The sequence below is a fragment of the Balaenoptera physalus genome (genome assembly GCF_965194825.1).
Source record: "Balaenoptera physalus genome assembly, chromosome: 18".
Lineage (NCBI taxonomy): Eukaryota > Metazoa > Chordata > Mammalia > Artiodactyla > Balaenopteridae > Balaenoptera > Balaenoptera physalus.
In genome coordinates, this window is record NC_138899.1 from 30558821 (window position 1) to 30575514 (window position 16694).

General features: G+C 42.9%; 1 protein-coding gene and 1 long non-coding RNA gene across 22 annotated transcripts in view; one reads left to right on the top strand and one right to left on the bottom strand.

Moving 5' to 3' along the window:
* The window catches only part of LMO7 (LIM domain 7), a 195668-nt gene extending 185515 nt beyond the window's left edge, over positions 1 to 10153 (bottom strand). For 15 of the 21 annotated variants that reach the window (XM_082434758.1, XM_082434759.1, XM_082434757.1 and 12 more), the window contains exon 1: positions 9297 to 9367. In XM_082434758.1, the coding sequence (XP_082290884.1) occupies positions 9297 to 9356 (60 nt within the window). In that variant the 5' untranslated portion in view covers positions 9357 to 9367. Of the gene's footprint in view, positions 1 to 9296; positions 9656 to 10020 lie in introns of those variants that run through there. The other 6 variants (XM_082434764.1, XM_082434761.1, XM_082434763.1 and 3 more) reach the window with 3 other exon arrangements.
* Positions 10038 to 12020, top strand: LOC309647483. Its single transcript, XR_014256070.1, has 2 exons — positions 10038 to 10174; positions 10557 to 12020. It is a non-coding gene; the product is annotated as an uncharacterized lncRNA (long non-coding RNA).
* The last annotated feature ends 4674 nt before the right edge of the window (positions 12021 to 16694 follow it).

A 16694-nucleotide genomic window follows, 5' to 3' on the forward strand; every position in this document is an offset into this window, starting at 1 on the left:
CAAGAAGTAAAGGTAAAATGCTTGTTTATTTTCTCCTTCCTCAGGTAGAATGAGAGACTTCAAACTCTAATGAGAAAACATTCCAGAATCAAAGTTTGTAACAAGGTTGGTAACAACCACCCTTCCTTTGAATATTACGAAATGGTGATATAATAAAATAAATCAGGTATTTCCTTCCCAGCTCAGACACCTAAGTCAAATTTAAATCTAGTCAAGAATGCAGAATCAAAAAAAAAAAAAAAGAATGCAGAATCGTTGATCATGATCTTGGCTTCAGTCCTTACAGGTCTAAAACACTAACTAGAAGGTATCCTCATCAAAAATATGACATATATTTCGAAGCACTATACAGTAACAGACTGTACAATTTCTGGTATACCATGTACTACTTAAAATCAGGTAGTATAAGAGAAAAAATTGGGAATTTTATAAATTGTTTAGAGAAGAAACTAGTTAGATATAATTTATCTTCTACTCTAGTGCAAAGTATAACTCAGTGTCATCACATAACCATGTTTCCCTTTTGTAACACTTTCAAGGGTTTATGGAGCACTTAAATACACCAGAACATACAAATCTAAAGTCTGCAATTACTCAAGAGTGTCTGTTAGCAATGCTGTAGCTTACATAATATTTGATCATGAGCTTTCCAGGCACTAACATCACAAGACAGAACCTGTTGTGTGTGGAGGACTTGTCATAAACAGAAAGCAGCTAATCTTAACAGCTTTAGATGGAATGAAGACTGACAGCCCATTCTCTTCCTGATTTATAAATCCTTCACCACGATTTACCGACCGGTGTCCCTCTTGAACAACAGCGTATACTGATTAAGAGTCAGATTGCTTGGGTTCAAATCCCCAACCACCACTTACTAGTTCTAGTGTTTCCTTGAGCAAATTATTTTACCTCTCACCCTTCTTTTTCCTCATCTGGAAACACACACACACACACACACACACACACACACACATATTTGGGTAATAATAGTCCTTCATTATAAGAGCATGTGGGTATGATGCTCTAACCACATGTCCTCCACGTAGTTAAAAAAATAAATACTAGTTGCTTTAATTGTCAGTTACTTACCTACTCTTGGAAAACTTTCACTAGGAGGTAACCCACCATTCAAGTCAGTCCATTCTGGTGTAGGACAGCTATTTATTTATAGAAGGGTCTTTAAAATACTTGAGCCAAAAGTCTCACTGTGCCCAATCAGTTATTACCAGTTCTACCCTCTGAGCCCACAGAAGACTTTTCTATCCTCTCTCCTTAAGACAATTCCCCAGGTACTTAAAGACAGATGTGATGTCTAGGGCTGCCCACTATCATCTAAACACACGTAAGCACCAAACTGAGCATCCTGTACCCGGGAATTAGAACCAGGCTTTGAGAAGCCTATCAGGGAGGATTTTACAGTCTTTGAAAAGGCTGATTATGGGGCCGTGTGGCGATTCATCTGTAAGTGGCAGAGTGAGTGTGCTAAACCTGTTTTCAAAGCTGTGCATACATGACAGGTACCATCCTTATTAAGAGCTCTGAGTACATCAAAAGTGTTTTTAAAGAAACATACCCGACAATTACCTTTGGAAAGGGTAAACACGGGTACAACACATAGTTTTTCATTTCCTCCGGCTCAGATACATTTTTGACAACTAACAGATTTAAGGAGATCTACGGACATCACTTAAATCAGCCAACCTTTCGACTGGACACAAAACTTTCATTTGTTCAGCAAGAACCTGAGAACTGTCTGTCAGGGGCTGTAGGGCACAGGAACAACATGGACAATTCAATCTGCAGGTAATACATGTAACAGATGAAAAGAGTTCACCTGCAATCTATTTCTCCGGACTAAGAGAGTCGGGTAAATGTGCTGACGTTGCTTGGTTTTTCTTAACTAACGTTCTCAAAACCAGTGCTTTTCTAAAACTCAAATGCTGTTATGTTGAGAAGTGATTTTGAAAGGAAGGAGGAGATAAAAGGAGCCAGTTAGTCTCAGCAGAAATCCCTGACCATCCAAAGCCCTCTGGGCGTCCAGAGACAGAGCGCCCTGGAGCACCGCACAGAAGGCCAAGGGCCCAACGGGGTGAACGAATCGCACACTTCCTTCCACACACCGGGGAAATTACTCCTCTCTCAGCCTCGGAGAAGCTTTATGAATTCCTCAAAACAGCCAACTGTTCCATTCTTTATCTCATAATTGTGTGCAGAACTCAACGGGCTTATCTCCAAACAACCCAAAAGCAAAGTGAGACAACTCAGCGGAAGCTTCCTCAATGGCCCTACCCTGGCCTATGACCTTGGAGACTTACCTCACCAGGCATGGGGCCCTCTGAGCCTTTTGTGACCTCATTTAGAGGAGGTAGAACCCTCCCTGTTTCAGCTTCACCCTTCCTCACTGGAGAAAACCCAATGAGTCATCGGTTAGACAAACATTTAACTTCATTAGTGACCTAAGAAAAAGCAGAATGTACATCTTTCATCTATTTATTTAGAGGGGAAATGCAAATGACAATTTCTAATTCTAATTTCTAAATGCAAATGACAATTTCTAATTCAGAATAATGAGAGGCTGGGGCCCCCAGCCTCTGCTCATGGCTGCAAATTAGCACAAAGCTTTCACAGAGTGACTTGATGATGTGCATCAAGAACCAAAAAATCATTCATTTCCTTTGGCCCAGGGAGTTCATTTCTCTAGCCGGTTCAGGAACACTCTGTTTTATTAAAGGTACCAGTTCCTAGTATTTTCCCCCACTTTAAGAAGAGGTCCACTTCTAGCTTTCAGTGTACCAGTACATTGGAAGGGTCCAGAGTGACTGACACTGCTACAATCCTCCCACTTCCTCAGGAAATACCTTGTCATATCTGTTTACCCTTCCTGGAATCAAGCTATTCTAACAGCATCTCTGCCCTGGTTCTGCTTTGTGTGAATCAGTTCCTTCCCAAGAGAATTCTGTGAACGCCCTCAACTCTCGCCACCCCTCCTGTCCTAGGATCCTTTCTTATTTGCTAAATAAAGAGGATGTGTTTAAAAAATAGTAAGATGCTGCATAAAGAAAAAAGAAACAAACTGACATCAAGACACTCCTTGGCTGCTCACAACTGCCCTGAGAAATCTATGATGCTAGAAATCCGAACAGTGGAGAGGTGAAGACTGATGTGCCCTTCTGGAAGGAAACGTTCTTGAGTGGTAAAAATATTCGATAACTCGATTGGGGTGCTGGGTACATGGGCCTATACATTTGACAAAAAGGTATATCCTGCAACTCTACACTTAAAATCTATGCATTTCACTGCATGCAGAGATTACCTGAACAAAAATAAACTACTCTGGGGCTTCCCTGGTGGCTCAGCGGTTAAGAATCTGCCTGCCAATGCAGGGTACACGAGTTCGAGTCCTGGTCTGGGAAGATCCCACATGCCACGGAGCAACAAAGCCCAAGCGCCACAACTACTGAGACTGCACTCGAGCCCGCGAGCCACAACTACTGAGTCCGCATGCCACAACTACTGAGCCCACACACCTAGAGCCCATGCTCTGCAACAAGAGAAGCCACCGCAATGAGAAGCCCGTGCACTGCAACAAAGAGTAGCCCCTGCTCGCCACAACTAGAGAAAGCCCACGTGCAGCAATGAGGACCCAACGCAGCCAAAAATAAATAAACAATTTTTTTTTAAATATAAAAAATAAAAATAAAAAATAAAGATAAATAAATAAACTACTCCAAGCAACTCCTGAAAGTTGTGCTGTATGCAATCTCAAGATCTCTCAACAAATTACAAAGTCACAATGCTCTAGCCCAGGGGGCAAAGGTGTTAGCCCCACTCCAGCCTCGACTCAAGTGCTGCCTCCTCTGTGAGCTCAGGCTGCCTCCCAAATGCCATCACTACACACGGGGCAAAATTCCATCACAGCAATTATCTGACGGCGCTGCAGGGTCTGTCTGCATGTCTGCTCCTCATGGGGTGCACTCTGTCTGGAGGTCCTAGAAAGATACTAAAGAATTGGCAGTTGAATCAGTAAGCCCAGCAAATGCCTGGTACAGAGTAGGCACTTCACAGGCATTTTTTGGAAAACAGAACGACTGAATGTAAGTCCCCATGAGGGAAACCAGTAACTAAAAGGCAGGAGTAGAGTGACATCACTCAGGAACAGGGTTGGGGCAGAAGAGGAAATACTGAGTAAATAGGCAAGTACACACTGGCACCCAGATGAAGGCGTATCTTGTAGCTGGTCCCAACCAACTGCCAAAGCAACAAGCTCAGCTTTGGACACTGACGCACATTTCCACTGGGAGAAGGAAAGAGTTCTGGTCCTTAGGTTTTGTTAAAGCTCCAGCCTTAGGATAGTACATTCACTCAACAAGTGTTTACCTGGCACTGTGCCAAATCCTCAAGCAAAAGACAAGATATTGTTCCTGCCCTCAGTTAGCTCCTAGTCTAATACGGAAGCATGTTTGTAATTACACCACAGAGAGCAAAAAAGAGAAATCCATACAAGCAATAGTGATAAGGAAGAAATGGGTGGGGTGGAGGCTCGGTGGCCGAGAAAAGGCTTCACATAAAGCTTGACTGTAGAGCCCAAGCATGGAAGAATGCAGAGGAGCAACATATATTAGGTAAACAAGGAATAACAGGCATTCCACACACAACAGCCTGGAGGTGAGAAAATGGCACCCTGTGCGGGGCGGGGAAACACAAGCAAGGATTAGGGAGCACTAATTCCTTTACAGTGAGCATCTCATTCAACTGGCGTAAGCACCACTGGAGGCTCAAGGAAGAACACTGACTGAGGCCTACAGCATTTAAGAAGCTGAGCCAGGACTTGAACAATGATTTGATTCCAAAACGGTGTTTTGTTTTTTTTTTTCCAGCTTTACTGAGATTTAATTGGCACACAGCTTGGTATGAGTTAAAGGTGTACCACCTAACAACTTGACGTATATTGTGAGGTGATTACCACAGTAAGGTCAGTCAACATCCATCTCCTCATATAGTTACAAAAAACTTTTTTCCTTGTGATGAGAACTTTTAAGATTTACTCTCTTAGTGACTTTCAAATATACTGTACAGCAGTGTTAATTGCAGTCATCATGAATTGGATGAAGGTGGTCAAAAGGTACAAACTTCTAGTTATAAGATAAATAAGTTCTGGGGATATCTGTACAAATCTGTGCTTTTAATGTCTATGCTGTCTGGCAACTATGCAAATAGTGATGGAGAAAATGAGCCAAAAATAAAGATATACAGATGGAGACCAGATTGTAAAGGGCTGTGAATGCTACACTTCACAGCTTAATGTAAATGCAGGCTTTTAAAATCTTTTCATGGCTCCTCAGACAACAAAAAACAAAATCAGGTTTATATTCTGAAAAACTAATTTTAACTGCAACAGCTAGTGTAAGAATTGCTTTCTAACATTTAAAATTTTAAACAAAGTTTTACCATCAGAGTCTTTTCAAGTTTAGTATCTGTTAATTGAAATTATATATAATTACCAGAAATGCTTCTATGAATTCAGTAACATTTTCAAATGCATGTTTACGTCGCTCTACATCCATTTGAAAAGCAACAGTACAAATCATGAGACCTTCATTTAGTCTACAGACAACACTGGTATGCACTGAGGATTCAAGTGCACCCAGCAAACCCTTTCACACCAGACCACAGGTTGGAAACCACCAGTAGAAGGGATGCAGTTTACAGAGAAAGAGGGAAACCACTTAGGCAAATTTTGTAAATATCAATGGGGGACCCACAGAGTGCGATTCTTTAAAAATTTAGCACTAAAGGCAAACAAAAGTGATGACCAGCACACAACTCCCAAAGGACAAAAATGGGGCAGGTGGAGAAACAGACCAGTTGGAAGTAACTGGGGAAGGATTCATATTCTGGTGCCAGGCATGGCAATGAGCTCAAGTTGGCATCCCTTTGGTCCTTCTACAGGGTGACAGTGATACTGAAAACTTCGAACACAGAGATAACAGGACGGGCAGGTGAGCAGGAAGGTGTTGAATTAAGTTAGCCTGATCCGCTCCAGTCATAAAAATTACTACTGTGTTTAAACGTCAACCTAGATAGCAACATTAAGTCACAGACTGGAATGGGTGACCAACCAATGCAATGAGCAATATACTCAGTTTTCAATTTCATTGGTATTTTGTCTGTTTATCACAGGTTTTTAAATGCTCCATAAACAGAGGGACAGAGGAAACTATTAGGTACAGAAAATTAAAAGGTGCTGAAGAAAAGGACTAAAATTAGAGGGTCCGGGCTGCATTTTCTACCACTTCCTCTCCCACTCCATGACCTTGCTAGAATCAAGCTTCCCCTCTGCCTCTGCCTTCAAACCATTACATTATTTGGCTTTCAACCCGTGTTTAATCATAAACTAGCTCAATACATTATTAATATTCCAAACCACATTTCCAACCAGATAATAATCCAGTATCATAATGTTGAATTACCTTAAAAGGTTATGTTCCTACATGTTTTGATTTCAAATATGAAACTAACCAGAAGTATATATACACTTTTAAATATTGAAGAAACAATTTGAAATAAACAAAAAGTCATGAAATGACAATAATTGGCAGAATAACAAGCACTAGCCCTCACCTTACCCTTTCTCCTCCTCCCAAAACAAAACAAATTTAAGACTTTAACTTTGGTTGTGGGAATAATACATTAGTTATTTAAAATCGCTGATGGAGAATGGAAATGGCAAGGACATACTGCCATGGACTCTGGTCATCTTTCAAAGATTTACAAGGTTATCGGAGTTTTCTGACCTTGGGCTGGTCAAAGCTGCAGCTGAGAATAAAGGTAGCAGATTATATTATATGTATATTACATACAATACATATAATATGTATATTATAGTATTATTAATGTATTTGTGTGTGTTATATATATATAAATACATATATATGAATGATATAATTCACATAATAATACATATATGTTTATATATGTGTACTGTGTATATATAAAAATATATATATATATATGAATGAACCACTTATGCTTCAATGTATGTAGAAGAAAGTAGGATAGAAATGGAAAAATGGAGTAAGGCTATTAGTAAGCAGGAGAAAGATTTACACTATAATCTTCCTTGCTTTCCAAAATAGTTTATAAATACACTTTGGAATCAATATTTTATCCTCAAATTAGGGGTTCTCAGGGTTAAGTGGTTGTGGAATGAGACACTCATTCACTCTGCTTCTTTTGGCAAGAGCAATATTTTAAAATATGTGCTCTGGTTATAAAGGCAAAGCTAAGGAGACAGATAAATTTGGACACTAACTGGAGAAATAACATAAACCTAACAGTGAACACAATGCTGTCACTTCAGTGTCCCAAGTATACCAAAAGTATATGTGAATATGTAAATTATTCACATATCTTCAATGAACGTACTGCCTCGCTCCCTGTGGCACTAGGGGGAAAAAGTCACTTAATTTTAATTTCATAAGAGTTAACCATATTAAAATTATATGGCAAAGACTTTAGAAAGATTTGGCTTTCTGCTAATGATGAACAAAGCACTTTACAGAGTTGCCAAATCATTGCTGACAAACACTTTTAGGTGGAGTTGGATGGGGGTGGGAAGATGAGCCCATTTACCAAACACATGGGGTATCTTTTATCACAACACACCTCCCCAGAGTTTATTAGATACAAATTTCTCACAGAAGTCTCCAATTATAAGCAAGCTATCACAAAAAAAAAAAGGAATGTTTAGATTTCAAAAATCTGTATACTGAAAAACGAAAGGATGTGAAATCATCCACATTCACAGATTCCCTGAAGCAAATACAGAACTTGCAGATACAAGGAGCCCTGTATGGCCAAGAAAGTATCCCTATATTTCTTCCCTTCTCCCTCTCTCCGTCCCAACATTCAAACACAGAAGGGCAAGTTTGATTTCTAAAATTATGCAGTACACATACTGCTAATGGAAAATTACCTTTGGAAGCCTTGACTTTTCAAGGTTTATGAATGGGGGAAGTTATTTCTCTTAACTACATTGCTGGAATTTTTCCACTCTCATTTCAATTCAGAATACACTGTTTATTCTTCTCCCAACCTCCCCACGCCCTCCCCTCACACCGTTCTAAGTCACCTTCAAATCAGCTCAAGTTCCAGTACAAAAAGATGGCAAAGCTAATTTCTTAGACGCCCTCCCGTCTCCACCTCCCGCCACTGTCTAGTGGGTAATGATACATTCACTTTCCTTTAGCGTGAAAAACATAACATTTAAAGTTTATCTTTTTTTCCACATACATAATTTATTTCTTTAAGGATAAATGAATTGTTTTAAAATACTGTTTGCTCTAAGATTCTTGAATATATTGTTTTTCCATGGAATAACCTTTAATCCTAATTTGAATTTTTAAATACGTTGAGTAGACCAGCACGTGGCATCAATAACCCTTAAATGACTGCAAGGCTGATAAAGGCAATACTTTTGGTTCCTGATTCACATCTGCTCGTAAGACTTCTTTAGCATCATTATAAAAGTCATCTTTTTCATCCAATAATAAAACGGCTAGAAGTCCTGGTGTTAACTTTCTACAGACAAACGTAACCCTAATGCGTTGATCAAGGAACTTCCAAGAGACCATCTCCTTTTTAACGGCAAGGAGGGGAATGGAAGATCTCCTCCCTGAGGCACAGCTGGGAAACTAACAACCCTTGAGTGAGTGATTTCAGGATATCTTGGTCTTCTCAATGCCGACTTTGGAAAACGTACGCGCCTTGACTCACACACCCTGGGCTCCGGAAGCTGCCTCGGAGAAAGCATCTCTCCAGGTGCGCCACAGGTGTCTAACCTCCTCCATCCGCCCTCCCACACAACACACAATACGCTGCCCAAGCAGGTACGTTTCAGGCATTTCCACTTCTAGCCACCCCAAAGAAACGCACCCGAGGACCCTGGGCCGTCTCTGCCCAGCAGGGACATCCCAGGCGTCCTGGCGCGGACGTGGGCTGGTCCACAGAGATGTGCGGTCCCCAAACCCGCGGGGCCAAGCTCTCGACTCTGTCCTGGCAGAGGAGCTCCGGGGAAGCCAGCGAGACCGTCGGGGGGCGGGGGGGAGGGCAGCGCTAAGCTTCGCTGGACGTTAAATCATAGGAGGCGCAGAACTCGCAAAGTCCCCCAAACTGCTGAGCGAACCAGCCTGAGGCGCTGCGCCAGCTAAGGTCCGGGAGGCGGCTGAAAGCAGAGTGGCGGGAGCGGCCGCGAGGCCGCCAAGTCGTGCGGAAAGAAGAGGAGTAAAGGCACTCACCTCCACCCATCTCTGGGCCTCGGCGAACGCTAGGGCGCAGTCGGCCTCCGCCTCCTCCATCACTTCCAGAACTAGGGGGAGAGGGGGAGACAGAGACATAGTGGGTGCGCGGAAAGGCGGGAGTGCCACTGCTCCGGCCTCTCGCCGGCTGCAAGACGCCCGGGCTCTCCGACCCTTTGTTGCGCCCTGCAGTTCGGTGAAGTTTCGAACCCACGAGAACTTAAAGCCGCGGCTTTCTCTAAACTCCTGAACACGCCGCGGAGACCCAAGCAGAGCGCGGGAGGCGGAGAGGGCTACCAGAGGCGGCGCGCGGCACCAGCCCCGAGGACTGTTTGGACTTCAAAAGTGGCTGCGCGGCCGCCGCCCTCCTGGAATGCCCCGCCCCCGCGCACCCCCGCCGCCCACTCCCGGCCTCCCAGCCGCCGCTTCCGTCCTCCCCACCCTACCCCCCGCCGCGCCCGGGGGCTCACGGCCGCAGCGGCCCTTGTGGTCGGACAGTCTGGCCCAGGGGATGCCACCGTCCGCCAGGAGGCCGTGGCCCGGGCCACGCACCCGCTCCCGCGCCGCCCGCCGGACCGCGGCCCCCACCCAGAGGAGATGCGCCCCCGCGCCCGCATCCTGTCCGCATCCTTCCCGCCTCCGGCCGCCTGGCCGCCTTCCCTCTGCCGGGGCCCCGGGAAGCAGCGCCCCCAGGGCTCGCGGCCGCCCGGCCCGCCTGACATACCAGGAATAGCTGCTCACAATTGCACCTTTTCCCAGCCAAGAAACGTCCCCCGCCGTGGAGCGCGGCCCGGCCCGCCGCCCTCACCTGCGGCCCGACTTCGCAGCGCGCCGCTCCCTCTCCGGCGGAGTCCGCCGCGCGCCCGCCCCGCCGCCAGGTGAGGACGTCCGCACTCCCGGGTCTCCGCCCCCTGCCGCGGCCGGAGCTCTCCTGGCGGCAGGTGAGGGTAGTGGCCTTGGCATGTGCGGCCCATTTCCCCCAGCCTGGGCCAGCCCCTCTCCGCTTCGCTTCCAGGTGGGTGAGGTGGAAGATACCTGCCACTCAGGCCCCATCCCTCCGCGAAGGGTCGGAGAGGAGGCGAACCCAGCATTCTCCCGCCCTCACCCTGAGCGTCACGCCCGCCACCCTGCGTGGCCTGGGAACACTTAGGGGGCAGTAAGGTGACGGGTTATTCACCATCCGCAGGGGGCCTGGGTAGGTGCGCAGGACTGCAGGGTCGAAGGCTCAAGACTTGCCTTACGCGGGTTCTTTTCCCACAGAAATCAGATCTCCGGAAAGGAACCTGCTCGTCTGTCTAGGCTCCCTGGAATCTCGCTTCATGATCCTGAAGCCCTATCCGGGCCACACGTTGATGTTGTCACTGTTGGAAGAAGATAAAGATCGGTTCTTACCCCGGTAAAGGAAGCCATCCCTTTCCCCCCCCCCCCCCCCGGTTGATCCTCTTTATGATGCAAAACGATGTCAAGAGCAGAGAGACTAGTATAATGGATAGCGAAAACCCAGTTTTGCCTTATTTACCTCATCACATTTTCTGCTGAAAATATACATATTTCCTACTTAAAGATAGATATTTCATCTCTAAGTATTATAATATACATCTCGTTCTTTAAAGAACGCTTTTCTACATAACCATATTACCATTTTCACACCTAACTAAAGCTAACCTTAATTACTTAGTATTAATATATGCCCAGTCCAGACTCAGATTCCTCCAATGGATTCCAAAATGTCTTTTACAGCTGACTTAGACCAGAAATTCAAACAATAACCACACATTGCATTTTTTTTTTAGCCTAGTATAGCCTCCTTCTTCTCTCCCCCTCTACCCCCTCCCCCTTTTTAGAATGACATTATCTTCTTAAAAAGAAACCAGGCCGACTTCTAGACTTGTCTTATGGCTTCTTTGCGGTGTCTTTAACATATTTCTCTTCCCTCACTATTTCCTGTTACCTAGAAGTTAGATCTAAAGGCTGGATTATACTCACTCACACTTCTGAATAAAGATTTCACCAGCATCCCTCCCGACTGGGGTGACTTCTAGAGGATGGTGTTTATTTGTTATGTTTATTTTCATCCAACCCTTTTTTCACTGGCGTTGTCTGTAATCAGTGGGTCTGTTTAGAAGAGCTCACAGTTGTTCCTGCTAAAGTGGGAAACCATTGACTGGATCATCTCTTTGCCTCCTGACGACAACATGATCAGGACAAACCCAAAATGAGGATGAAAGGATAAACGAAACTAGGAAGAAATTTCTTTCTGGCTATTTAAGACCTGTTCTATTAAATATTTAGTGAGCACATTATATGTGTAATGTGCTGGGTATCATAAGTGTTACAAAAATTTAAAAATTTTAGACAGTGAATCCTATGGACTTCCAACCCAGTAGAAAGACAGACATTCTGCAAGCTTCATGAGAGTCACTGTTACTACAGTTGTTTTATATAAATATACTATACCATTTAAAGCTACTGCTGTGTCACTTGACTTACAGCTTTGGGGGCAGCAGCCCAGGATGGCAAGAAGTGCACAGGCTTGGGAACCTGTATGACTAAGGTTACCAAGTTACCAAATTCTCTGAGCTTCAGTTTCCTCACCTGAAAAATGTGGTGATAATAACTACTTCAAAGGGTTCTTGTGAGAATTAAATATGATGGTGTATGTAAAAGCCAAGGGCATTGCTTGGCATGGAGCAGGCACTTAATAAATGATGGTTATTTCCCATTCGTCTCTCTCTAACAGTAGTGTGTCAAATATGGATTTTTCCTAATAAGTGGGAATTTCATTTATTTGCTCAAATACTCACATGGAAAGAGCTATAGGGTACTGCAAATTCTGTTTCAAGTCAGCTCAAGCACCAGCCATTTCTGTCTCTTTAGTGCTGCAGATTTGCAACTCACAAGACCCAAATCCAGTTCTCTGTGTCTTACCATCAGTCATTAGAGTGTTCTATCCTTTTGGAAAGATTTATACAGCTCTATAGAGAAAGGTAACCTGCCTTAGGAGTTAAAGATGAAATTCACAATAACAAAACATCACAGATATTATTTATTTTCCAAAAGAATTTGAGGTGCCTTTCAATATTTAAAAACATAAAACAGTACAATTGTCATGTTCTTATATATTAGTGATGAACTGAACTGTTGGTAGGAGAAAGTGACCCATCTTTCTGGAAGGTAATTTGGCAATAAATATTAAAAGTTTTTAAAATGCCCACGTTCTACTGCAGCAATTCTACTTCTGGGAATTTATCCTAAGGATATGAGTGAAGATATATGCACGCAATGAGCATCTGCAGTGGACACAGAGATGCACTGGCCAAACCTCCCTTTGGAAGTCTACCTCGGCCACAGAGCGCAGCCTCACCTGAGGTCATGCCCCTGCCAGAGCAGCCCTTGTCTGGTGACTGAGTGAGGTTATAAAAGCCCAGTCATTTCCACCCAATTCAGGACAACTCTGATGGGCCCTTTCTGTAGATATGAGGTCTGTAGAAGCAGTCAGCCTCTGTCATAGTTCAACATCTCCCTTGCCCATTGCTGTTCCTTCCCTCTTCACTTCCCTGGGGTCAATCCCTAATAAGTATCTTATGTTTCAAGTGGCATTTCTGTCAGTTTCTGGAGGAGTCACCCTGTGATGGCATTACACATGATTTGCTAGAAATGAGAATCTCGAAGCAATCTAAACAATAGGGATGGTGGAGTAAATTATGATTCTTCCATAGAGTGAGATATTGTGCAGTCAATAAAAATGTAAAAGGGTGTTCAATGACACAGAGAGATGTTTAAAAATATATTACGAAGTGGGGAAAAAACATCTATAAAGCACCCAAATTGGTGATTGCATTTTTTTTTAATTGGGGTATAGTTGTTTTACAATGTTGTGTTAGTTTCTACTGTACAGCAAAGTGAAGTAGAGTTCCCTGTGCTCTACAGCAGGTTCTCATTAGTTATCTATTTTATATATATTTGTGTATATATGTCAATCCCAATCTCCCAGTTCATCCCACTATGATTGTATTTTTAAAATGCATAATTTTCCACATAGAACAAATTGGAAAAAACTCCACTCCCTCCCAAAATATGGGAGTTCCCTCGTGGCCTAGTGGTTAGGATTGGGGGTTTTCACTGATGTGGAGGGGGTTCAGTCCCTGGTCAGGGAACTGAGATCCCGCAAGCCAGGCAGCACAGCCAAAACAAAACAAAACTCCATCCAAAGTTTAACACTGAGTGAATGGACATTTCATACTTCTCTCTCTTCTACAATTTTTTGGTAAGAGACATGTATACTACTTTTATAAATGAAAACATTTGTATGACACAAAGATACGTCCAAAATTGACTTTCTGTCTCATTCCACAAACTTCCCCTTGCCTTCCCTGACTTGTAAGTGGTACCACACCTGAAATTTGGGGGTCATGCTGGACTTCCTCATCTCTTACCTCCATGTCCACCCCATCCCCAGTCCTGTCCTTTCTGTCTCCTCAATGTCACTCCAATTGGCCCCTCTTACTCATCCTCATTTCTACTTTAGTTCAGGCCCTCATTAGCTCTCAGCCGGATTTCAGAAATTGTATGACCTTTGTAAAATTAAATCTTATCATTCTACCCAATTAACTTCTCCTTCAAGGACTCCCAGTTGCCAGCTTAAGGGCCATCTGATCGTTGCCAGCACATTGACATCCTTCAGGACTTGCTGCTGCCCTCTTCTCTAACCATGTGTCTTGACCCATGTTTTGCCCTTTGTGAGAAACGTGCTTCTCTCCCTTTCTTTGCCTGGCTTTCTCCTACGTATTCTTCCAGGTTCAATTCAGGCCTCTTCCTTCTCAGAATCCTTCAAAATATCTTTGCAGATCATCCTGGGCTACATTAGGTACCCCTTCTTTTTTTTTTAATTAATTAATTTATTTATTTATTTATTGGCTGTGTTGAGTCTTCCTTGCTGTGCGTGGGCTTTCCCTAGTTGCAGCGAGCAGGGGCTGCTCTTCATTGCGGTGTGCGGGCTTCTCATTGCGGTGGCTTCTCTTGTTGTGGAGCACAGGCTCTAGGCACGTGGGCTTCAGTAGTTGTGGCATGCAGGCTCAGTAGGTGTAGCTCGTGGGCTCTAGGGCACAGGCTCAGTAGTTGTGGCGCACAGGCTTAGTTGCTCCGCGACATGTGGGATCTTCCCGGATCAGGGCTCGAACCCATGTCCCCTGCATTGGCAGGCGTATTCTTAACCACTGCGCCACCAGGGAAGCCCAGGCACCTTTTCTTTATGTAATCATAGCCCCTTCAATCACGAGGTATTATATTGTCTGTTTTCCTCATAGAACTATGAGCAACTTAGGAGTGCCTAACTCTGCCTGACACGTATCTGGTGTTCAACAATTGATTATTGACTGGTGTGCGTATGGGTATAAAATATATAACTCTTAATGCACAGAAGTAATAAAACATTGATAGGGGCAGAGTAGAAAATACCAAAGATTACTGAAGCTAATACAAGAATTTCTTTACAGTAGAATTTCTCAACAGGTATACTGCTGACAATCTGGGCTGGATAATTCTTTGTCATAAGGGATTGTCTTGTGCATTGTAGGATATTTAGCAGCGTCCCTGGCCTCCACCCACTAGATGCTAGTAGCACCCCTGTAGATGTGACAATCAAAAATGTCTCCAGACATTGCCAAATGTCTCCTGGGGGCCAAATCACCACCAGTTGAGAACCACTGCTCTACAGGGAGAGACTGGCTTCATTGATTAGTGCTTTGGTTCAGCAGAGGTGCCCAAGTTTTTTTAAACAAGTGTGTGGGGTAGAGTAGAGAGGAGTTAGGTGAATTGGGGGAAAGGAGTTACTCTGTGTTATGAAAGAGGAAGGGGCAAGGAAGCACTGGGCTGGACGATGCCTGGGGCAAAGATTATAAGAATGAAGGGACTTTGTGGCTGGAAAGAATTGCAAGAAGAGACAGGTACAGTGGAAACACTTCTCATAAAATAACTGAGTTTTATACTCTGGTTGAATATGGTTCATAAGAATGTCAACCCTCATGGATTCAGATAGCCAACATCCGAATGGCCGGTGTATTTCTCATGCTTATAAAACACATTTATTAACAGGAAGAATCACTCCTAGAAGGTAGATGAAAAAATATATTCAATATAATGACATTTTCTCTGTTTGCAGATGATAGGATCTTATATAGAGAAAATTCTGAAGAATCCACCAAAAAGCTTATAACCAATAAAAGAATTCAGTAAAGTTGTGGATACAAAATCAACATACAAAAATTATTTGCATTTCTATACACTAACAACAAACTACCTGAAAAAGAAAGAAAATAATCCTATTTATAAAACAATAAAATACTTAGAAATAGATTTAACCAAGGAGGTTAAAGATCTGTATACTGAAAATTACAAGAGACTGATGAAAGAAATTAAAGAAGACACAAATTCTAAATGAAAAGATATCCAGTGTTCATGGATTAGAAGAATTAACATTGTTAAAATGTCCACGTTACCCAAAGTCATCTATAGATTCAGTGCAATCCCTATTAAAATTCCAATGGCATTTTCCACAGCAATAGAAAAAACAATCGACAAATGTGTACAGAACCACAAAAGACCCTGCATAGTCAAAGCAATCTTGAGAAAGAAGAGCAAAACTGGAGGTATGACACTTTCTGATTTCAAATTTTATTACAAAGCTGTAGCAATCTAAATAGTATGATACTAGTATGAATACAGACACATAGAACAATGAAAGAGAATCAAGAGCCCAGAAGTAAACTCACAAATATATAGTCAACTAATATTTGACACGGGAGCCAAGAATACATATTAGGAAATTAGAGTCTCTTCAATAAATGGTGTTGGGAAAACCAGATATTCACATGCTAAAGAATGAAATTGGACCCCTATTTTATACCGTTCACAGAAACTAACAGGAAATAAATTAATTGTAATACCTGAAACCGTAAAACTCCTAGAAAAAAAATAGGGAGAAAGCTGCTTGACACTGGTCTTGACAATGATTTTTGGATGACACCGGAAGTACAGGCAACAAAAGCAAAAATAAGCCAGTGGGACTACATCAAACTAAAAAGTTTCTGCACAGCAAAGGAAACAATCAACAAATTGAAAAGGTAATCTACAGAATGTAGATGGAAAAAGTATTTGCAAACCATCTATTTGATAAGAGGTTAATATTTGAAATATATAATTCATACAACTCAACAGCACACACAAAAATCTGATTTAAAAAATAGACATTTTTCTAAAGAAGGCATACAAATGGCCAACAGGCACATGAAAAGATGCTCAGCATCGCTAATCATCAGGGAAATGCATATCAAAATCACAATGAGATATCATCCTACACCTGTTAGAACGGCTATCATCAGACAAGAGATAAGTGTTGGC